Source organism: Pelobates fuscus, chromosome 10 (genome assembly GCF_036172605.1).
Source record: "Pelobates fuscus isolate aPelFus1 chromosome 10, aPelFus1.pri, whole genome shotgun sequence".
NCBI lineage: Eukaryota > Metazoa > Chordata > Amphibia > Anura > Pelobatidae > Pelobates > Pelobates fuscus.
In genome coordinates this window covers 89,794,331-89,818,718 of record NC_086326.1, presented here as the reverse complement: position 1 = coordinate 89,818,718, position 24,388 = coordinate 89,794,331, and the positions used below count along the sequence as shown (strand labels likewise).

The following is a 24,388-nucleotide window of genomic DNA, read 5'->3' as shown; positions in this document are numbered from 1 at the left end:
AAGGGTTGGGTGTGGCACCAGTGGGACAGAACTTAAAAATCGTGACGATAGGGCGTCATGGTTCAGGTAGAGGTTAGCAGTTGCCATAGAGCATAATGGCAATCAAGACACCTTCTACAGTGAGGTTTGGGCCTCCATTAGGAGGTGTATCTTTGTTGCGGTCAGATCCTGCACGTCGTTGTGGGTGTACCTGATAGTGGTGCAAGGTCTAGGTGGCTCTTTCGAGGCTGCTGCTTCACAGCGTGCTGGTCATCTTTTGGGTAGGTGCCCGTTGCTGGCGCCATGGGGTCACGTTTATACAAAAACTGGGGTGGGGTAGGAAGAGGGTTGGGATTCTGGCCGTTTGTGGGTCTATTTGTGTCTGGGCCGATATTCGGCTGCTAGGTGTGTCGACCTGACTCCGGTTACGGGGCATTGGGGATGTGGGGAGGGGTCTAGAACTATGTACAAGTAGTAAGTGTTATGTATGTCTCATTTGATATTGAGGTTAGTGAAATGTGTCGTGGGTGGAGTAGAAGAGTGTTAGAAGAGTTAAGTGAAGAGGAGAAGGATAGGTCAGTTTGCAAGTGTCCCCAGAGAGTTCCCCCGGTGCCTGCGGTGGGATTAAAGGGGGAGGGCTGCTTTTGGGAGGGAGGGGGTGAGTGGATGGAGGTCCTGGTGGTGTAGTAGGAGCGTTCTAGGTCTGAGGCAGAAAGCAGCGTGTACCTTTCCATTATTGTGAAACGGGTGTTTCACATTCCACTGTCAATCCACGCGTCCCACACCCTATGGAAATCTTTGGGTGTGTCATGGATTTGTGCTGTTAGTCTATCCATTTCTAACGCTTCCATGATTTTATGTTTCACCGTGGTGAGTGTAGGCGTGCATTTGTCGGCCCATAGTTCCCCGATTGCCCTGTGTGCTGCTAAGGCAATGCGTGTTGCTAATTTGTTTTCATGTCTAGTCATAGTATCAATTGGTTTGGATAGCAGCCAGGCCCAGGGATCTAGTGGGAATGTTTTTTTCCAAGACCAGTTCAATTCGTTTTTGAATCTCTAGCCAGTATGGCTTCATTTTGGGACAGGACCACCATCAGTGGAGGTATGTGCCCTGTTCACCGCGGAGTTTCCAGCAGTCTGTCGTCTGGAGTTGTCCCATTTTGTGTAGTCTTAGGGGTGTGAGGTATCAGCAAAATAGTGTCTTGTAGACCTGTTCCTTGTGTGTGACACATATTGTCAGGGAGCTGGTTGAGTCCATGCTTTCCCGTTCAAATGTCGTGGGTGGTGCCGTGCCTGCTTGTTTAACTGCTGGGTTGTGTGCTAGGTTTCGCAGTTGGAGGAAGCGGAAAAAGTCAGTGGTTCGCCGCCCCTCTTTGTCAGGTAGGTCTGCGTATTCTATGGGTTGTGAGTCTTTATAGAGGTGCATGAGTCTGTAAATATTCCTTTGTTCGTACCAGCTCCATATTGTCAGGGAGCTGGTTGCGTCCCATATGTATTTTCAGTCAGTTGGGTCAGTTGGGGGGCCAAGGTCTCGTTCCCAAGCTGGGATATATGTCAGTTGGAGTTGTGAGGTACGTGTTGTCAAGGATATGCATAGGTTAGAAATTTTCCCCTTACGGGAGGGTGAGTCCATGCTTTGCCGTTCAAATGTCGTGGGTGGTGCCATGCCTGCTTGTTTAACTGCTGGGTTGTGTGCTAGGTTTCGCAGTTGGAGGAAGCGGAAAAAGTCAGTGGTTTGCCGTCCCTCTTTGTCAGGTAGGTCTGCGTATTCTATGGGTTGTGAGTCTTTATAGAGGTGCATGAGTCTGTAAATATTCCTTTGTTCGTATTCGCAGAAGTGTTGCGCTGTTTGGCCGGGCGGGAACAGTTTGCTGCGCAGTATTGGTGTTAATGGTGAGAGGAATGAGGTGTACTCGTATTTGAGTTTAAGTCTGTCCCATAGATCTAGGGAATGGGTGACCGCCAGTGAGGTGGGTGGGGGTAGGGCCCGCAGGGCTCTGGGGATCCACATATACTGGGAGGGGTGTTCCCATCCCAGAATGGCATGTTCGAGATCCACCCAGCGTTTCCTCCCTGGCGCTGCATGCCATTGCTGTATCTGGGCTAGTTGGGCTGCATGGTAATAGTGCCGGAAGTTTGGTAGACCCAGTTTTAGGCACATATAACGTGGTCCTTCTCACCTGCAGTCTCTCGCCTCTCCATATAAAGCTGTCTATTGCTGATTGTAGCCTTTTGAAGTCAGGGAGTTGGAGTGGAGTGGGAAGTGTCTGGAATAGATAGAGGAATCTTGGTAATAGGTTCATCTTGACGGTTGTGACTCTCCCGAGCCAAGATATGCCTACCGAGTTCCAGCGTATTAGGTCCTCGTGGACCGTCTGGAGTAGTGGTGTATAATTAAGTGTGTAGAGGTCATTTAAGTTGGGTGGTATACGTATGCCTAGGTAGATGAGCGAAGTCGGTACAGTGCGGAAGGGTAGCGTGTGCCGTATGTCTCGCCAGTGTTGGGTGTCAAACGCTATGGGTAGTACTTCTGATTTTGAGAGGTTGATTTTGTAGCCTGAGAGGTTTGCATATTCGTCTATAAGGGTTAGTATATGTGGAACGGCGGTGGTGATGTTGGTGAGTGTGAGGAGTATGTCGTCGGCATATGCTGCCACTTTATATTCTGTTCCTCTAATTCGTATCCGTCGATGTGTTGGTTTAGGCGAATTGCCTGTAAGAGGGGCTAGGGATAAGGAGAAAAGGAGAGGTGATAGTGGCACCCTTGGTGCGTGCCATTGGAGATTTGAAAAGTGGCGGGGTTTGTGTTTGGGATCAGCAGCCGACCAGCTGGTGTTGCATACATTGTACACAGCATGGAAAAGAAAGGCTGCACCAAATGGAAATAAAAAAGTATATATGTGTTGGAAATTATATATATAAATAAATAAATAAATAAAAACTGTCCCAATAAATATCAGAGGATTAGTTGTCTTTTCCACAGATTCCGCTGGTAGAGTATTTTCTCTGTTTATAGTAGTTCTGATCGTCTCGTGATATGAAAAACACAAGAAGAGAGGACCAATCGTGTGGAGTGTATAAGGTGATTAATAATTAATTAAATAATAGATATTACACTCACATTTGAATGAGCTATGGCCAGCTCAGGTGTAACAGGCATACAGCGTAATAATCCCTGCTCGTAGGATATGTGGATGCTTGTTCTCCAGAAGGTAATGGTGTCCAACTCTCAGAAGAAGGGGGAAAATAAAAACAGCAAATAGTGCTCTCTGATAATATGATGAAATAGTGGATAAAAAATGAGATAAAATATACTCACAAGTGGAGTGCAGATATCGCTGCACTCTGGATATAGCGTTGGTGGTATAATCCCCACCTCAGGATAAGTTAATAAGTAAAATGCCAGGAAAAGAATAAATAAAATAAATATGTGTATAAAACGAGTGTGGCACAGTAATATAGCCAAAAAATATTTATTATATAAAATACACAATATTTAAAACCATTAACGCGTTTCCCCACTAGGGTTTTATCAAAATGTAATAGTATTAAAACCTGGCAAATATACAGTATATATAGGAACACTGGTACTTTAAAAATGGCGCCAAAATGACATCATTAATCAATAGCCAATCAGAGTCATGCATTATACATATAAAAAATAAAACTTACAATAAGACATAAAATAATAAATAGAGGTATTAGTAGTACAATTATTGCATATCTTAATCGTTTTGGATAAAGTTAAATGAAAAACGAGACTTCAAACTTAGTTTATAGTGTATTAAAATTGTGGCGCGTCACGTGACTCGCATAGCACTATGGGAAATGTAGTGCGTGGGTCACGTGACTGGTGTCTACATAGATATGCATGGAGAAAGGGGAGGGGAGCTTGGCCACATAAAGAATATGGGCGTGCGGCCGTCCTATTTGTGGGGGCACGCACGTCATAAGGGGCGGGTTTATATGGCGTCACGTGACCCGCGGCAAATAAGGAAGTATAGTGCGCAGGTCACGTGATGACGCATTGGAGCATGGGATATGTAGTGGAAAAAAGTCCGACCACCATTGTGGGCATCAGGGCAAGCAAGGGGGGGGGGGGAGGAGAAAAACCACTATACTAAAGAATGGACAAACTAGTACATAATCTGTCAAAACACACATATATAATGGTATATACCAACAAATAAATTATTGTATGTAAAAAAGCATAAGATATGAAGGCCATATTGGTTGTGGGCATATAGAAGATAAAGTACAATAGATTTTAAATAAAATAATAAAAATATAATAAAAATATATATATATATATATAATAGAAAACCAACATATATTGTGAATATAGGTACAGAACATAATTAGGAGTAAAACAACACATATAAAAACAGCACATATAAAAAAAAAAAAAGCACATATAAAAAGAATGCGGTCGGATTGTACGCACCATGGTTAGGAATTCTGATGGGAATTTAATTTGGTTTAGGACTTGAAATAGGAATGGCCACGACAAACGGTCAAATGCCTTCTCTGCGTCTAGGGAGATCAGCGCTGTTGATAGCCTGTGGTGTAGGGCATACCAGACGGTGTCTATTGTCCGTCTGGTGTTGTCTGCGGCTTGTTTGTTTGGGGTAAACCCCACTTGATCTGGGTGGATTAGGCGTTCTAGGTGTGGGTTCAGTCTATTTGTGATTGCTTTTGTGAGTAGTTTGATGTCTGAGTTCAGTAGGGATATCGTGCGATAGTGCCCTGGGTCGCGGTGATCTTCACCTGGTTTAGGTATTAGGCAGACGTTGGCTGTGGTCATATCGGAGGGCAATGGCTTTCCCGTGAGAAGGGGGAACCCTTTGCACAGGAGTAGTTCGGCACTGAATGTTTTGTAGTACAAGACTCTAAAGCCGTCCGGTCCCGGACTTTTTCCTGGCTTGCAGGCCCGGAGGGCGATTTTTAGTTCCTCTACAACTATTTCTTGTGATCGGGGGTTTCGCACTCCCGGTGACAGTTTAGGGAGGTGCAGGGGTGTCAGGAAGTGTTCAATCTGTGTTGTGAAGTCTGGCGGTTGTGTTGTGTTGTGTTAGAAGTATGGTTATAGAGCGCAGTATAGTATTGGGCGAATGTATTTGCTATGATCTCTGGATAATCTGTTACTGTTCTGGCGGCCGTGCGTATTTTGGAGATGCGTTTAGCTTCTACTTTGCATCGGAGGCTGTGAGCCAGCATGGAGTCAGCTTTGTTCCCCTTTTCATAAAATTTTAGTTTGGTCCACATAAGAGCTTTTGAGGTGTCTGACATCGTGAGGGATTCGAGTTTGTCGCAGGTTGAGGTCAGTTGCGCCAGTAAGGCTTCGGTTGGTCGGCGGTTGTGACTGTCCTCTAGTCATTTCAGAGTGTGCATTGTGTCAGTTAGCTCCTTAATTCTGCATTTTTTAAGGGTGGAGGCCAAAGAGATCAAGTGTCCTTGTATGACTGCCTTATGGGCTGCCCATACGATCCCTGGGGTGGTTTCTGTCTTGGTGTTTAGTTTGAAGTAGTCTTTAATGTGTATTTGGAGTGTGTCAACTATTGCTTTGTCATGTAGTAGCAAGGGGTTGAGGGCTGAGCCGCCAGGACCATGGGCGTGTGATGTCAGGGATAGTCAAAGTCATGGAGACGTCTGCGTGGTCCGACCAGGGTATGTTACCTATGGACGCTTGGGAAATCCAGGGTTGTGTTTTAGGGGTGATTAAGAATCTATCGATTCTGAAGTGAGAGTGGTGTGCGTGGGAGAAGTAGGTGTAATCCCTGGTAGAGGGGTGTTGAGCTCTCCAGGTATCTAGCAGTTGGGAAGAGTTAATAAATCGGGAGAAGATACGGTCATTTTGGGTGGGCCGCGTGATGCCTCAGCTACATGATTGCCTGTCCACTGACGGTGTCAGCATGGCATTGCAATCTCCCCCTATGATCAGGTGTGCATGTTGGAGTGTTTTGATGTGGGTTTGGAAAGTGTCCCAAAAGGTCTGGTCAGGTGTCGTAGGGGCATATAGGGAACAGAGTGCAAGTTTATATGTACCTATACTGCCAGTCAGAGTGATGAAGCGACCTCCCGGGTCTGCGGTTGTCAATATTTCGGTTAACGGACAGGTAGATCAGAGGAGAATGGCTACTCCTTTTGACTTGGAGTCTGGTGAATTAGCTAAAAAGTATTACTTGAAGTGTCGATTAGCCAGTGGGAAATGGCGTGCATGTGTGAAGTGTGTTTCTTGGAGAAAAAGTATATCCGCCTATGTGCGGCTGGCCCAGGGCAATATGCTATGTCGTTTTGCTGGCAGGTTAAGGCCTTTGGCGTTTATGGAAATGCACATTAGCTTGAGTGGGTAGGTCGGGATCCGGGGTAAAGGGTAAAGAAGTAGACAGACAGAAAACTGGGCTTATCCAGAGTGCCAGTTGTAGTTGGGCGGGCAACCTCAGTGGGAGGGAGTGCATGGTGTCCCCCCTGAGGTTGGGAGTGTACAGTGGTATTAAGAGAGAATACAGGGTCAGTAGTGTGTATGGAAAGTGTAGGTCGGTTGTGGGTCGCCACGGTCCGGCCAACGATTGAGCAGTATCCCTCAAGTGAGCATTTGTTTAGGGTGGGTATGGGTGAGGAAGTCACTAGCGTGTTGTGGGTGTTGGCGTGCAAGGTAGGGCCACTATATGGTAAGGTGTGGTGCTGAGATGGAGGGGAAATGAATGTATGATCTGCGGTGCTCATAAGGCGCGTGTGCTGGGTCTGAGCGCAAGGATTACAATTCAGCATTAATCTACAATATAGTAACATCAAATACATGTAAAACTTGAGAAATTAAACTGTTCACCAGTAGGGTGGTAAAATGGGATTCTTGGTTATGTCTTGTGGATGGTACCCTCCCACCTCTCTCTCGAGCTACTCCCCGTTCCTGCCATCCTCCTCCCCCCCGTATTGCATTCTGTTATTGTTCCCCCTCTCTCGCTCCTCCTTTCTCAGTGTTCCCTCCCCCCCCACCCCACCTCCAGTTGTTTGTTTGTGTGGTTGCCCTGGGCATTTGAGGGTGGCTTTTTTTGCCGTCCCCTGGAAAATGCCAGGGGGACGTATTAGCCTCGCGGCTAATACGTCCCTGAGTGCACTGCTGATGCTGTGTCCTCCATTTTAGCCTCAACTTCCTGCGTCCGCATGGCGAGGTCTGTCAGGCCTTCATGTAGAGGTTGGGTCTGCAACATGTGCCTTGAACTCCTGCAGGAAGCCTCTCATGTCCCTCCTGGTAAGAGGAGCATCCATGCTGCTTGCAGATACTGAGCAGCTGTTGTCTGTTTCGCTGTCAGAGGATGTGTGGGTGCGGGTAGGCGTTTGGGCCTTGTGGGGTGAGGGATGTGCTTATGTTGGCTAATTGTTCGGCGGGACCGCGGCGGAGCTGCACAATTATCCGGCCATCTTCTTGGTGGGTCAGACAGCTGAAAGATTAAAATAAAGGAAAGGTCCTTTCTTAATTTATTTCAGCTGTTTAGCAGATGACTCCCTAATTTGCAATACCTATGTGAGATTGCCATATTTACCAAATAAATGGGCTCAGGGCGAAACTAATGTAAAAAGGACCCTGGTGCGATAAATTATTTTAATCATCTGTCATACAACTCTCATGATGCTATGCCAGCTGCCAGCTGTATTTGTGTGCATGTAGGGGTGTATTTATATATAGTGTTAACTTTTAAATCCAGGTGTACATGTGTGTGTAGTGTTGGTATGTGAATAAAGGGATGTGTTTGTATATAGAAACACAGAATTTGACGGCAGATAACCATTCGGCTCATCTAGTCTGCCCAATTTTCTAAATACTTTTTATTGGTCCCTGGCCTTATCTTATATCAAGGATAGCCTTATGCCTATCCCACGCATGCTTAAACTTACTCACTGTGTTAACCTCTACCACTTCAGCTGGAAGGTTATTCCATGTATCCACTACCCTCGCAGTAAAGTAATACTATTGTTTTTAAACCTTTGCCCCTCTAAATAGAAACATAGGATATAATTTTGATGTTTTAATACAGGTATGTCTTTGTATGAATGTTTGCATTTGATTGCAGGGGTGTATTGTCATGCAGTGTTGATATTTAATTGCTGAGATATATGTACATATACACATACACTGCCACATACATGCATACTTACACAGATATACATACACATTAGCACTCACACATATAAACACATTGAAACATAGACACACGCTCAGACACACACTGACACATATGCAAACCCTAACATACAGATACACACACAGAGTAACACATACATACGCACTCAGTTAGACACCCTGACACACAGATACACACATTCACACATACATACACACACGCTGACATGCATATACACACCGACACATATACACAGCGTGACACACAGACAAACACATACATACACTGGCACACACACTTACACATATTTACACATTGACACATACACACTGACACAAAGATACACATATACACACACTGACACCAACACCAACAAAGATACACACACATATATATGTCATAGTTTTTATATATTTAACTACCCTCCTGTTAACAAACTTTTTATGTGCAGAAGGCTTTTCTTAATTTTAATCTTTCAGCTGTAGATAACTCAATAATGTGTTTCATTATGTGGGATTATGTGCAATATTTAATGATACCAAACTAAGGGGTTGTCTACTAAAAAAAAACCTGAAAAAACTAAATTTAAAAAAAGCATTTTTCTTAATTTTGCTCTTTCAGCAATTTAGTAGCTAACTTTGTCATTTGTAAAAATCAATAAAATTGCAAAGTGAAACAAAAAGTGTTAAACAGACCGACTGTATATTTTGCACTATAAAGACACATTCTTTATAACATCTATTATACCTATCAGTACAAATCATATATTATTTCATTCAAATGCTTTCATGCAAAGGAATTAATAAAAACCATTTGGTTGCTTGTCACATGGGTTTTGGTGATTGCTATGTATAAATATATATGCTATTACGCATTTGTCTCTGAATGTTCCATACCAACGTATTCCAGTTTTTACTGGGGTGTGTTCAATTTTAGTAGTCCATGTGATTCATTTGGGCAACACCTTCCCATTGTTATTCCTAAAGCTATATATTGTGCGTGCATCAGTCAGCTATCGTACACAGTACCAGTATCCTCCCAACTTGACTTCTTATGCAAACTGGAAAATATCTACTTAATCCTGAAAATTTGTGAACTATACAGACCATCATGTCCTTAAAAAACTTAAGCAGGATCCCAAAGGTAAGTGGAATTACAAAATGTGTATACATATTTATGCACACATACACAAACACATGTTCTGTAGGAATAATTGTAAATACAAAAAAACAACTCATTTTCAGCCTCTGAGGGTCTTTCTCAAAATCTTGAGAAAGACCATCAGGAGTCGAAATGTTGATCGGGAGGCTGTTGTTTTTTTGTAATTTGATGCACTGATTAACCTATTTCAGCGATTGAAAAACCTTTGAGTGCACCCCGATTGTTTGGATTATTTAAACAACATGGGTTGGCACCTAGATATCTAACAGACATATTTTTTGCTTAGGTCAGTGGCAAGCTCTTTTGTATATATATATATATAACAAAGTGTACGTATAAAGATAGATTTCCTTTTTAGAACAACTTTTAGAAAACGAGCAATAAACTAAAACCTAAGTGTAATTGGCTGTATCCAATTAGTTTTCAACTTTTAGAAAACTGTTAAAAAAAGAGTTATTTAAAACAAGTTGTGTTCATGTGAATTGTACCATTGTGTGTGCTTCGTTATTTTAAATGTATGTACTGATAGCAATACAAAGGTTTAAGACACTTTCAGTGTTAGAGGGGAACTGACACGGTCCAGGTTATCTAACATTTTGTTTACTTTTTCCTATATTTAACAAACAAATATTTAAGAAGTGTGAAAAAAATTAAATGTAGAATTCCACACCTCTTTATCCTGCAACTGGGCATCTTCATCTTAGCTGCCCCCCATTTACTGTTTTAAGCCATGTCCTTTGCACCTGGCAGTTAGCATAGCGATAACAAACAGTGAAGAGGAGAATGAAACAGTGTGTCTATCTCTCCTCTTTATTTATTATTTAATATACATTTTAGAAACATAGAAACATAGAAACACAGAATGTGACGGCAGATAAGAACCATTCGGCCCATCTAGTCTGCCCAATTTTCTAAATACTTTCATTAGTCCCTGGCCTTATCTTATAGTTAGGGTAGTCTTATGCCTATCCCACGCATGCTTAAACTCCTTTACTGTGTTAACCTTTACCACTTCAGCTGGAAGGCTATTCCATGCATCCACTACCCTCTCAGTAAAGTAATACTTCCTGAAATTATTTTTAAACCTTTGCCCCCTCTAATTTAAGACTATGTCCTCTTGTTGTGGTAGTTTTTATTCTTTTAAATATTGTCTCCTCCTTTACTGTGTTGATTCCCTTTATGTATTTAAATGTTTCTATCATATCCCCCCTGTCTCGTCTTTCCTCCAAGCTATGCATGTTAAGATCCTTTAACCTTTCCTGGTAAGTTTTATCCTGCAATCCATGAACCAGTTTAGTAGCCCTTCTCTGAACGCTCTCTAACGTATCAATATCCTTCTGGACATACAGTCTCCAGTACTGCGTACAATACTCCAAGTGAGGTCTCACCAGTGTTCTGTAAAGAAAAACAGTGCATTTTATGAAAAAAATTATAGTTATATGTGATTTTCAATGTTTATTCAGTAGTGTATATTCCAGAGAAGTGACATTTTCCCTCAAAGCCAGTGGGAGCTGAGTGCTCTTTTCCACAAAATAAGTTGAGTTTTTTGGGAGGTGAGATCCCTAATAATAGGCGTATAAAATGTGGGAAACCATAGAGAATTCCCCACAATTTGCTTCAAATATCTTCCTGGAGGTTACGATAATCTTTGGGCAGGAAGGAACAAGGAAATGTTAGAAATAACGGTAAATGCGGGCACTCTTCTGCTGAGTTCCAAAATCGGTACATTTGGGAATCGGGAGAGATATAGGGCCACTAAGAACCTTGTAGGGGTCGACGGAGTTTATGGGCCTCCAACTGGCGATGGACACAGAAAGGGACATTCAAGTCCTCTCACATTCAAACCCTCCCCCTTTCCTATTTTACCCCTCTCTTTGTTTTCCTCCTTCTTCTCGTTGCCATTCTTTTCCTTCCCATTCCTACCCAGTTGATGTTCTGGTCTGTTGATGTTTTGCTACATACAATATAATAATAATGATGAAAATGTACTTGAACCACTTGCTTGTATAACATGAATGCAAATGTAATGGATAAATGTACTATTGTTGAAAACTTTTAATAAAAAAATATATATATAGTTTTTTTACAAAAAAAAAACAAAAAATAAAGAAAGGGTAGAGAAACAAACAATTATTATTTTTTTTTGCTTCTCCTCTTTCAAAGTAATGTCTGCCTTGTCTGTGCTAGAATTAAACTGGATTGTGATGTCAGTTATTACATCTATAAGACACATATAAGAAAAATAAATATTTTGATGAAAAACTTTAACACAGTAATAGGCTGTGTTACTTGTTTTATTCACTAGTTAAATTTCAGACAAGTTACAGTTATCCTTTAAGGAATATGCATGACTCTGTGTGTATATAAACCCACCTAGTATTTATTTGTCGTTACTGCTTTTTTTTTCCATAGAATTGCCTGGTGGTTGTACTGCTGACCCTTGGCTTCCTCGTAATACTGAGTAATGCAGCATGTATTGAAAACAAGATGAGACGACCTAGCAATATGCCAAAACTTGATTGTGAGTTAATTGTACTGGACGAGCTTCATATGAGACGCATATACACGTGTCAATGTTTTATCCTGGCTTTCTCTCCTTGCTTGCTTAGCAAAATTTTAGCAAAATATTTCATTAATCAAAAAGTCATAACAGAGCTGTTTCTTAATTAGTTAGCATATTCCTTATATTTCTGTTTTGCAATCGTCAAAATCCATAATTTCAACAGCAATTGTCTATCTATTCCAAAAGGATTAGTCTAAGCACATCAAAATACCACATTGCTAATACGATAAACTTCCGTATTACATATTTGGCATTATTGATGACTCTAATCATCTAAATTAGTAATAATCTAAATGCTAAATTATTTGCATTCTCAAGCTATATCCTTGCAGGTACACTTGCAGTATACCTGCCATGGATGGCCTCTTTCTCTCCAACATAGCAACTACAGTGCACATGCTATAGTTAGTGTAATTATTGCTCTAGTGAAAACAATGTGCTGGTATCGAAGCCATGTGGGAGGTCCTCCCTGGTTCCTGGCATTACTTGGGAAAAGGTAAGCAACTTCATAATAGCAAAATTACTAAATACATATATAAGTAAATGCTAATATTTCATAAATTATAAAGAATTACAAAATTACAAAATTACAAAATTCTGTTAGTACAATAGAAATGGTATTACAAAATACGGATTTCATCTGTTATTTTACATCTGCATCACTGGACTAATAAGGCCACAATCTCTAAAACTCTAAGTTTTCTAAAGTGGACCCTCATCCCTGCTTTACTCATTGCCCAGCTCGCTGCAGCTCTGTACTGATGCCAGGGCTGGTGGGAAATAAGTGCAGACTTGATGCCTGCTCTGAAGCCACATACACCAGCCTCACAGCAGGCTGCTTTGTCTGGGGTTCAATGGGGAAAACAGTATGTGATGTGTATCACATCTCTCCGGGTACAGAAACAAAGGACCAAAATAATGCAAAAATAATTCAACCCCAGTTATATGTGAGTGATTATTTTAGTCACTCCACAAGTGGACCCCTCAAAATGTCAACGTAAAACAGTCTTTCTCAACTTGATGTAAAAACCAAAGGAAAAATAAAGTTACCTGCACATTTCCCAAATCCCTATGCATATTTAAATCAATAGAGGTTATTTAGTAACTCCAATGGCCATTAGATGTAAGCCCACCTGCCACGTCAAGGCAAACCTCTGATGTGGGTCCTACACTGACTATTCACCTTGCTTCCTTGAGCTACTGGCAAAGAAATCTCTTATAAGGCAGAGAGGGGTATTTATATAATATTATATATACCCCTCTCTGTCTCATTAGAGATTTACTGATATGCAAGTGGATATAATTTGAAATTTTTTAGTTCCGATGCAGGTATGTTTAATATGCATCCTATTAAAAAACGTCCTTATTTTTATTCATTGTAGACTGCATGGAGAATGGTGAGAAGCGACCACTGTATTCATCGTGGGTCAGGTCTGACTGCATGAACTGTACTTGTGGAGCTTCTGGAATGATAAGTTGCTGTTCACCGTAAGCATTAAGATGATATTAATTTATTACTGCAATTTCTTTCTTTCATGTCTTTTATGGATGATATTAGAGCAAGTAAAGTACTGACAATAATCACTCCATGGAAAGAGTTAAACAATGATATAAGATATATATATAGTGTAATACAATTTAGGTCATATGTAATGTTTATGTGATGTGCATGGTTTTATTTTTCATAAGGTACACTTAAGAAAAACAAATGGAAGTAGTTTAGCCTTGATCATAGTTTAACCCCTTAAGGACACATGACATGTGTGACATGTCATGATTCCCTTTTATTCCAGAAGTTTGGTCCTTAAGGGGTTAATCATATGTGATCATCATCATATGCTCCAGCATATTACTCCTCTCCCACCCCCCACCCCCCAAAAAAAAAAAAAGCTAACCTTTATTTTATTGTTTTATGGAGTTATATGTTGATTTTGTCTTAAAAATGTGTATGTGAAATGTTTAGTCATACCTGAGAAGGTAAACAGTATTTATGACATGTAAGGGACCAAGAGCAGATTGCATCACCTAAAAAAAGTATCTCTTTGTGTTTAAGAATTTTAAGGAAGTTTATAGGAACTTTATATAGGTCAGTAGGATGAATAGATGTCTAAGATAGCTGTCAGGGGCGTTGCAGCAATCCAGTCCCAAGGCGTTGCAGCAACGTCAGTCCAGTAATATAAATGGAGAGCAATTAAGTAGACAGGATTTCAATATAATTACCCCTGACTCACTTTGGATAATGTGTCTCTTTAGCAATATTTCTGAGTGTACAGCTCGGGTCCAAGAAAATAGCTTGGGTCCTACATTCTCCTACATTTTCTGTGCATTTTACATACCTTAAAAAAAAAAAAAAATACTCTGCACCCTCAATTGATTTTTCTAATCCTTTCCGTCACAAAGTCATGTCCCACTCTTGTCTTAACTACAATTGTTATAACCTCTTAAACCACCATAGAGTTGATACATGAAATATGGTACCAAAATCCAAATTCATTCTCCAGTATCCATATTCCCCCAATGCATTGCCGTCACTACATTTACTTAATTTATTGCTCCTAAGCCACAATCCCCCTATTAATTACCTCCAAGAAGAAGAGTGTGTCCTCTTATTTTTATTTCACGAAACGTGCAGGTTTTAAAAGAAATTTACACTTTATTAAATGAACTTGGTTACACCCCCAATGCTTTCAAACAGACCACAGGTCATACTACTTCCTTGTTTGGTTAGCTCAGTGGAGCTAATCTCAAGAGTCAACAATTGCTCAGAGCACCTGCATTGCAAAGACTTCTCATTGAGCTGCATTGAAAAGTCTCTGATTGGACAACCACAGAAACTCTAGACTGGGTTAGAAGGGGGTGGCTTGCAAAGGCTGTAGACATGAGAATTGCTGGTTTTGAAAGTGTTTTTTAGATATATCCCTAACAAACAAAAATGCATCATTTAATGCATGCAAGTTTTCCTTTGAGGTATATCTACTAAACACCATTTTTATTTAGCTTGTATTTGGGCAGTAGAGTGTCCCTTTAATAATTGTGTTTTATAGAATAGCAGAATTTTTTTGTCTGGCCTTGACCATAACTGTGTCTTTTAACAGCTTGGAACCCCGAAGTGAAGGCTGTATAGCTGTATTTGATAAAGCCACCTGCACCTTCACTCTGAAGAGATCTGACAACAGTAACAAAGAATGTGTACCCGAAATGGCTATGTGAATACTGAAAAATATTCTACAAATCTTAATATCTATGTCATGTGTGTTCTAACCATGTACCCTCCCGTCAGTGTTGATTTTAAATATGTATTCTTGTGAAAGCTCGCAGCTCAGCAATGGATCACTAATTAGTTCACAGGTCGCACTTCTATAAGGAAGTTTGTCAATATTGTATAGATTTTAAGTAGAATGAAAATCAATACTGTATAGTTTTTAGTACAAGATGTGTAAAAAGTATATTTCTTTTTGCTTTTTTTTAACTCAATGACTTGCTAATGCTTAAATAGCTCATCAGTTTCGCAAGAGACTCTTTGATTTGAACCTCACCTTAAATTGTGCAACAATGGTGCTGTGCAGCGAGTAATTATAGATTTAAAAGTAATAACATCACCAAGCACAAACATGTACAAAATAATTATTTCTTGCTGCATTAGATAATTCAAATATTATTCCGTATAGTGATGTCACAAGATGGCAAAGCAACACATTTTTTGGTTCATTTAAAAATAGAGCACCTCAGCCTGTTTGTACCAGACACATAGATTTTTACATTAAACGTAAAGGAACACAGAGATCTCAAATGAACCACCATGATTAATTAATCATTTACCCCTATATAAGATTGATACAAATTGCAGGGGGCATTTTTCATTTGTCACATGGTGGCAGATAGAATTTATATGTGTCCATTGGCTGATTCACCAATTATATCTTTACATCCACTTGAAAAGAGTCACAGAACCTATGTATAAAGACATTGCCGTTCTAAAAGGGACAAAATATCTATTTGAGCATATTACCGTTGATTTGTAGCTAATAAAAATATTTCGTTTTTTTAACAAGAACTGAACAGTATTCATATCATCTAAAGTAAAGTGCCACATGTGAGTCTACTAACACAACATACGAGAGTCTTAATTAATTATATTTTTAGTAGATCTCACTATAAGCTGTTTTGTAAAAAGAGGGGACATGCCAAGTCCACAGAAATTAAAGGATCACTATAGGGTCAGGAACACAAACATGTATTTCTGACCCTATAGTGTTAACACCACCATCTAGCCCCCCTGGGCCCCTCATGCCTCCATAAATATAGCAAAATCTTACTGTATTCAAGCCTGAAGCTGTAACTCTGCATGCTGTTTGCCTAAAAAAAAAAAAAACAAGCAGTCTGCTGACATCATTAGAAGTGGTAGCCTGATCCAGTCACAGTGCTTCCCCATAGGATTGACTGACAAAGAGGCAGATCAGGGGCAGAGCCAGCATGATTCAAACACAGCCCTGCCAATCAGCATCTCCTCATAGAGATGAATTGAATCAATGAATCTCTATGAGGAAAGTTCAGTATCTGCATGCAGAGGGAGAAGATGCTGAATGTTTGGATGCATTTTAGGCAGCCATGACCCAGGAAGGATCTCTAACAGCTATCTGAGGAGTGGCCAGTGAAGTTATCACTAAGCTGTAATGTAAACACTGCATTTTCTCTGAAAAGACAGTGTTTACAGCAAAAAGCCTGAAGGTAATGATTCTACTCACCAGAACAAATGCAATAAGCTGTAGTTGTTATGGTGACTATAGTGTCCCTTTAAATGTATGTAACAACACTTTTTTCTGTTATCAGTTAATGCTGAGTCCATAAGATCAATATTTTCCTGCAACTGAACTGGACAACTCTTACATAGCATGGTGATTTGACAGGTTACTGTGCTGTTCAATTGTTGAGTCTGTAAAAAATATATTTGATCTTTAATAAGTGACCAAATAAAAGTCTCTCGAGAACAACAATTGTCATTTTTGTAATACTCACAAATGGTGTCATCGGTGGAATCTAAATTGAACAAATGACATAAGGGACTCTGTAATTTTTTTTGGGTGGCCTCATACACTTATAAGTAGTTTGTGATGCTAGAATGGAAAATAAAGAATTCTATGCTCCCCGTACCAGAAACCCAGGTTGTAATTTTTAATTAATGTTATCAGTCCCAAAATTTAAAGTTTAGATTTTTGATTTTATTTTCATTTGTGAAAGAGATTCCATGACATAAACTTTTTTTTTTACAAAAAGGTTACTTTATTGTACCATTTATTGTACCATCATATATGTCACATATGTGGATTTTTATATTTAAAAGACTATAAAAAGCTGGAGACTAAGCAGGTAAAGTAAGGTACAAAGTCAGTTGTACACAAATGTCCAAGTTAAGCTCGACCCAATTAGGGGAGAAACAGAGAAATGTTATGGCTGGCTGGAGAGAAAGAAAAATTGAGAAAATAAATAAACAGAAATGGTAAATTAAAAATAAGTATTCTGCACATGTAGCATCAGTATCCCGGAATTAAGGCAAAGACTCCAGAACCCCAGACTCCAGAAGCCCAGAATAAATTATTTAGAAATATAGTATAAATCCAAAATAAAATAAAGGAATATCACTCATGATCAGTTAGAAATAGGCCTTATGAACAAGCTACAGCCTCACAACTACAAAGTCCAATTCATCATCCTGGGGTTGGGATTTGCCTAGGCATGAAGGGAGCAATATTTGGAGCATCCCACACTGGTGGTTGTCCCAGCAGGTTGCAAGATTGGCTTAAGGCCTGAAAGAGAGGCGCTGTCTCCACTGGTCAGGAGAGCTGATGAATTTGGTCTTTATGTTTTACAAAAAGGGACTGAGGGAAACCAATGGGCAGCTTTGAGGCATTAGGTCACAGGTTTAAAGATGTCAAGTCATTGTAGAGTCAAGGGACAAGGTCTTGATAGAAGGATAAATGGCATTTTTAGAAAGCAATGGTAACTTTAGCTCTAATTACATTGACAAACAGAGCCTTGTAACCCTAAGATTGAAAGCAAATAGTTATGTCCATTATGGCCAACAGCTGAGCCCGGGCAGATTTAGGGAGGCTCTCTATCCCATCCAGGATTAGGAACTTCCCCTGTTTAAGAGACAGTAATGATGACAACAATCTAGAGAAAAACGAGGGAAATTCACCCTGATCCACTGAGTCTATAACCCCTTGTACGTTCAGATTCCACCATTTATGCATGTCAGCCAAACCCTCAATTAAAGTAATAGTAGTTTCATTTTTATTGAGGTCACAATATTGGAAAATGGAGGTAATTTATCTTGTACTCACCTCCAAAATGCCTTGTCCACTGCAATAGTTTCAGTTTAAGGTGAACGTCCAGTTAAGGGACAAGGTTCCTCCTTAAATACTGCAAATTCAGCAAAAAAATTATTTAGGTCCTTGTAATACTTCTCAGGAAAAAAATATTTGGAACTCAAATGCAGGTGAACAAATACATTTGAAGCTGTCACTTTCAGAAAATATAAATTATTTAAATAAAGAAATTTAACTTTGGCAGACTTCTGCAGCGGTAAGGTTTTGAAATAATAATGCATGAATGTTTGTAATCATGTTTTCAAAATTGCATCACAAGAATATCGGATATAAATAATAAGGAAATGCTTAATTAGCAAAACAGTCCATAGAATTCAAAATAACGTTTGACAGAGCAGGTTGATTCCTGTTGTATGAAATAATATAGTCCTTTTGAAAAAAGACAACAAAATCTGATAAGTAGGTACATCCTGGTTGCACAGTGGTTATGGTCCTTTAGACTCCAAATAATAATGAATAAGACAATCAAAGAGTGAGTAATTGGCTTATGAGACTTTCAATTAGAATATGTAAATGGATTCCCAGAAGCAGACTTAGTATTTCTTTATCCTTCCCAAATAACTTCAGTAAAGAACCTATTGTTAATCCCAATAAGTGGAGAATTTATCTTGCATTAAGTGATGAGCATGAGAGTCCTTCCAGGATAGAGGGGTTTATGGTTCCTTGAGGTATGTGGAAAAAGGCAGGAATCAAAAATTAAGTCTTGTTCCAAGTAAGGAAGTCGAGAGTAGAGCGTAGTCAGGATCAAGCCAAGAGGTTCGGTACACAGGAAATCAATTAGAAGCTCCATCGGTAAATAGGCAACAAGGTAGCAAGTAAGCGAGAGTATCAAACACAGGAAACATTGATTTCCTTTTGAAGGGAAGCGCGTGACATCAGACACAAGGGTGAAGAGAGATTGGCGAAACCCGGAAGTAATACGGTTAGTGCCGATCTGGCTAAAATCAAACATGGAGGAATTCCGAGAGAATAGGGAGGAATCCTAACAGTCCTGCACCTAAAAGGGTTATTCATTAAAGTGCAAAATCAAGGTGAATTCAAAGTGAATTTCAAATTTAAGGTCAAATAGCTGCACTGGAAAAACTGTCTGAGTCAGCTATACTTTCATTTCAGCTAATCTGGTCTTAAATTTGAAACTCCTTTTAATTTACTCTGAATTCCTACTTTAGTAAATAACCCTGGTAGATTGAATTCCACCTTTTGTACATGGGTTTTCTAGATTAGCCACTTTGGTTTGCTGAGATGATATCAGAGTGCACTATACTTTCATCCCCGGAGATCTGGTGGACAATATATTTTAAGCCACTTCCTGGCAGAGTTACTCATTTACATGGTTGTCTACCCATAATCTTCCCAGGAGATAGATGTAGAACTAATTAATTTTAAAGATTATTCACAAAGAGCTAATGATTAAAAGGGGTCAGTGAAAATAGTATGGAGTACATGATTACTTTTTAGTAATCCTGCCACCAGTTTTACAGATACAAGCAGTAAATTAATGGGATACGCAGTCAATCCAGGTAGCCCATAAATAAGGAGTGTATTCAGAGGGAGCTGGATGTATGTCTCCATATAAAACCCCTACAAAACCATTTTGTGGGGCCCCAAGGTACCCACTCCCAGACATGCACTCAAATACGAGCTTAAAGACTATCACAACATGCTGGGAGGGGCTGGCGCATGTCGCTCACTCACAAGACGCCACGTGAATCTCTGTGTTCCAGGAGTGAGTGATGTGCTAGATTCCCTTCCCGGCCACCAGATGGATCTCAGCTCTTCAGCAGCGCGCCACGAGTGCAAGGTGTGTCAAAACCCTGGGGGACCCATCCTGGTATTCCTGGGAGCAAGTTTGAATGTGCAGACTGACATAGTGTCCCACCCACATAGGGGGCATGGATGCCTACTATCAGTAGAGGGGCCTCCCAGTTATAAAGGCCCAGAGATCCCTCCTTATGGGAGGGCTCCCATTCCTCTCCCCTATTTAAGTGCAGAACCCCCTGGACACCCTAGGGATCACAAGTTGGATTTACCTTTGTTAACTCCTATAGGCCTGGATTTGCCTCTATTAACGCTTACCAGCTTGGATTTACCTTTGTTTACCCTTATCAGATTGGACTTGCCTTTGATTATCTTAGTGGAGTTGCCTGGGCTAACCACTGCCACCCTGGACCAGTGTTTGACCTTATGATGAACTATGCCGATTTATTTACTAGCCTTTATACTTTATACTTTTGTTTGTGTCACATCCTGTTCCTAGCTGCGGATCAATCTGGCTATGGCTTCTGGTATCCAGTACTCTTTTTACAATTTTTGTTTAGTTTTTCTTGTTTTTTTTGGTTTTCTATTCTATGTCTGGTTTTCTTTATGCTGGGTTTTCTGGGTTCATTCCTGTATTCCGTTCCTGGAATTCCCAGTCTCTTCCTTTAAATGTTTGTTTTATGTTGCCACGCCCGTTCCTTTTCCATGATTCCTTTTGTTTCAGTTGGTCCCTGCAGGCAGTTGCTCAAGTGTTGTGTGTGTTTTATTATGGTTTATTTAGCAGACATTAGGCAGTTAGAGTAGGACCTGCCTAATATGGGGTACTTTGACGTGGTGGCAGGCTTATGCAATGTATGATTATATAATGTAACTAAATTTCCAAAGTTTTTCACATATAGTACTTAGTTATGTCTCCTCTTCTTTTGCCTATTATATCTTGTTTTATTTTGTAATTTTATTTTGTAATGTTCTGTAATGTTTCCCTTATGTATTGTGTACATGATCTGGGTTTAGCTTCCTATCCTTCTCTGGTTCTGAGTTCTTCTAGTTTTGTCTTGTTTTGATGTTTGGTGTCTATCCAAGCCTTGCCTTGTTTCTGTACTGGATACATTCCTGCTTCAGAGCCTCCCTATTCAGCTTTGGGAGGTCTGCTTATTTCCAAGCTCCTAGTTCCTGGGATCCGCTGAAGCTGCATTAGGGTCCTGGTATGTGGCCGCACAAACGCTGGTGCTCGATAGTGATGTCGCGAACATAAAATCTTCCGTTCGCGAACGGCGAACGCGAATTTCGGAAAATGTTCACGAACAGGCGAACCGGGCGAACCGCCATAGACTTCAATGGGCAGGCGGATTTTAAAACCCACAAACTCTTTCTGGCCACAATAGTGATGGAAAAGTTGTTTCAAGGGGACTAACACTTGGACTGTGGCATGCCGGAGGGGGATCCATGGCAAAACTCCCATGGAAAATTACATAGTTGATGCAGAATCTGGTTTTAATCCATAAAGGGCATAAATCACCTAACATTCCTAAATTGTTTGGAATAATGTTGTATCGATCAGGTAGTGTAAGGGTTACGCCCGCTTCACAGTGACAGACCAAACTCCCTGTTTAACGCACCGCAAACAGTCCATTTGCACAACCGCAAACTCCCCATTTGCATAAGGTTGGATACCAAGCTAGCCATGTCCCGTTCCTTGTCCTCACTGATGTCATTGAAGGTCTCTTCCTCCACCCAGCCACGTACAACACCAAGGGTCCCCGAAAGGTGACAACAAGCCCCTTGGAACGCCTGCTGTGTTTGGTCTTCCACCTCTTCAAAGCCACCTTCCTCCTCTGTCTCCTCTTCTTCAGACTCCTCTCTCTGCGTTGCCTCTCTCTGCGTTATTATAAGGTGTGTTAAGTAGTACTATTCCTATCAGTTGGTCCTCCTACTTTAAATTTGGGGCACTGTGCGTGTAATCTGAGGTGAGGTAATCTAGACTTCTCTTCTCAGTGACAATACCTCCTGCTGCACTGAAGGTCCTTTCTGACAGGACACTTGAAGCGGGGCAGGCCAGAAGTTCTATCGCAAATTGGGATAGCTCAGGTCACAGGTCTAGCCTGCACACCCAGTAGTCAAGGGGTTCATCGCTCCTCAGAGTGTCGATATCTGCAGTTAAGACGAGGTAGTCTGCTACCTGTCGGTCGAGTCGTTCTCTGAGGGTGGACCCCGAAGGGCTGTGGCGATGCGTAGGACTTAAAAAGCTTTGCATGTCCTCCATCAACAACACGTCTGTAAAGCGTCCTGTCCTTGCCGGCGTGGTCGTGGGAGGAGGAGGATTACTTTCACCTCTTCCCCTGTTAGATTCCCGTTGTGCTGTGACATCACCCTTATACGCTGTGTAAAGCATACTTTTTAATTGATTTTGGAACTGCTGCATCCTTTCCGACTTGCAGTAATTTGGTAACATTTCAGGCACTTTCTGCTTATACCAGGGGTCTAGTAGCGTGGACACCCAGTACAGGTCGTTCTCCTTCAGCTTTTTTATATGAGGGTCCCTCAACAGGCACGACAGCATGAAAGACCCCATTAGCACAAGGTTGGATGCCGAGCGACTCATGTCCCATTCCTCGTCCTCAGTGATCTCACTGAAGGTATGTTCTTCCCCCCAGCCACGTACAACACCATGGGTACCAGATAGGTGACAACGAGCACCCTGGGATGCCTGTTGTGGTTTGTCTTCCTCCTCCTCCTCAAAGCCGCATTCCTCCTCTGACTCCTCTTCCTCACAATCCTCTTCCAGCATTGCCGCAGGTCCAGCAAGCGATGCTGATAAGGCTGTTTCTGGTGGTGATGGTGACCACAACTCTTCCTCTTCACGCTCATCTACGGCCTGATCCAGCACTCTTCGCAGGGCACGCTCCAGGAAGAAAACAAATGGTATGATGTCGCTGATGGTGCCTTCGGTGCGACTGACTAGGTTTGTCACCTCCTCAAAAGGACGCATGAGCCTACAGGCATTGCGCATGAGCGTCCAGTAACGTGGCAAAAAAATTTCCAGCTCTGCAGAGGCTGTCCTAGCACCCCGGTCATACAAATACTCGTTAACGGCTTTTTCTTGTTGGAGCAGGCGGTCGAACATTAGGAGTGTTGAATTCCAACGTGTCGGGCTGTCGCAAATCAAGCGCCTCACTGGCATGTTTTTTCGCCACTGGATATCTGAAAAGTGCGCCATGGCTGTGTAGGAATGCCTGAAATGGCCACACACCTTCCTGGCCTGCTTCAGGATGTCCTGTAAGCTTGTGTACTTATGCACAAAGAGTTGTACGATCAGATTACACACATGTGCCATGCATGGCACATGTGTCAACTTGCGCAAATTCAATGCCGCCAACAAATTTCTTTCGTTGTCACAAACCACTTTGCCGATCTCCAGTTGGTGCGGAGTCAGCCACTGATCCACCTGTGCATTCAGGGCGGACAGGAGTGCTGGTCTGGTGTGACTTTCAGGCAAGTAAACCCCAAGACGGCATGACAAAGCCGTATCCGGGATGTGGAATAGTACCTGGGGAGCTGGGTGGGTGCCATTGATGTGGAGCAAGATGCAGCAGCAGAAGAGGACTCAGCCGAGGAGGTTATGGAAGAGGATGGAGTAGGAGGAGTAGAGGAGGTGCAAGTTGTGGCGGTGTCACCAACTCCTCTGCAGAGCCACTCATTCCATGCTTGCCCGCCGTCAGCAGGTTTACCCAATGCACAGTGTAGGTGATATGCCTGCCCTGACCATGCTTTGCAGACCAGGTATCAGTGGTCAGATGGGGGTGACTTGGTGACATTGGCTTCTTACACTCAAACATGTCCTTGACAGACACATGACTGTGGGCAGATGAGCGGGAACTGCTCAAGGCGGGAGACGGAGTGGTGGATTGTTGAGAGGGGGCAAGGAGGACAGCAGTGGTTGACGTGGCTGAAGATGCTAGACCAGGAGGAGGATGGCGGCTTAGAGTAGGCGTGCTGCTTGTACTCATGTGTTGATCCCATAGGCGTTTGTGATGTGAGATCATGTGCCTACGCAAAGCAGTTGTACCTAGGTGGGTGTTGGACCTCCCACGACTCAGTTTCCTTTGACACAGGTTGCAAATGGCATCACTGTTGTCAGAGGCAGACACACAAAAAAAATTCCACACTGCTGAGCTCTGCAATGACGGCATTCTGGTGGTGGACACAGCATGCGTTGATTGGCGTGCTGTCGGGCTGACCCCGGGTGCCGATGCATGCTGTCTGACTGTGCCACTAGCTCCTTGCGACGACCCCCTGCTTCCAACTCGTCTCCTCCTCCTCTCTGTCTCCCCATCTGAACTTTCGCCCTGTTCTTCTTCTTGCCGAGCGGGCACCCACGTGACATCCATGGACGCATCGTCATCATCAACCGCTTCACTT

The 24,388-nt window shown here is 41.7% G+C and overlaps 1 protein-coding gene across 1 annotated transcript; it reads left to right on the top strand.

Moving 5' to 3' along the window:
* Positions 1-9,105: 9,105 nt before the first annotated feature.
* LOC134575769 (beta-microseminoprotein-like) lies at positions 9,106-16,487 on the top strand. The gene is made up of 4 exons (XM_063435171.1): positions 9,106-9,244; positions 11,675-11,783; positions 13,208-13,313; positions 14,921-16,487. Exons 1-4 carry the CDS (start codon positions 9,212-9,214, stop codon positions 15,033-15,035), a joined length of 363 nt encoding a protein of 120 aa, XP_063291241.1. The 5' UTR covers positions 9,106-9,211; the 3' UTR covers positions 15,036-16,487.
* Positions 16,488-24,388: the final 7,901 nt, after the last annotated feature.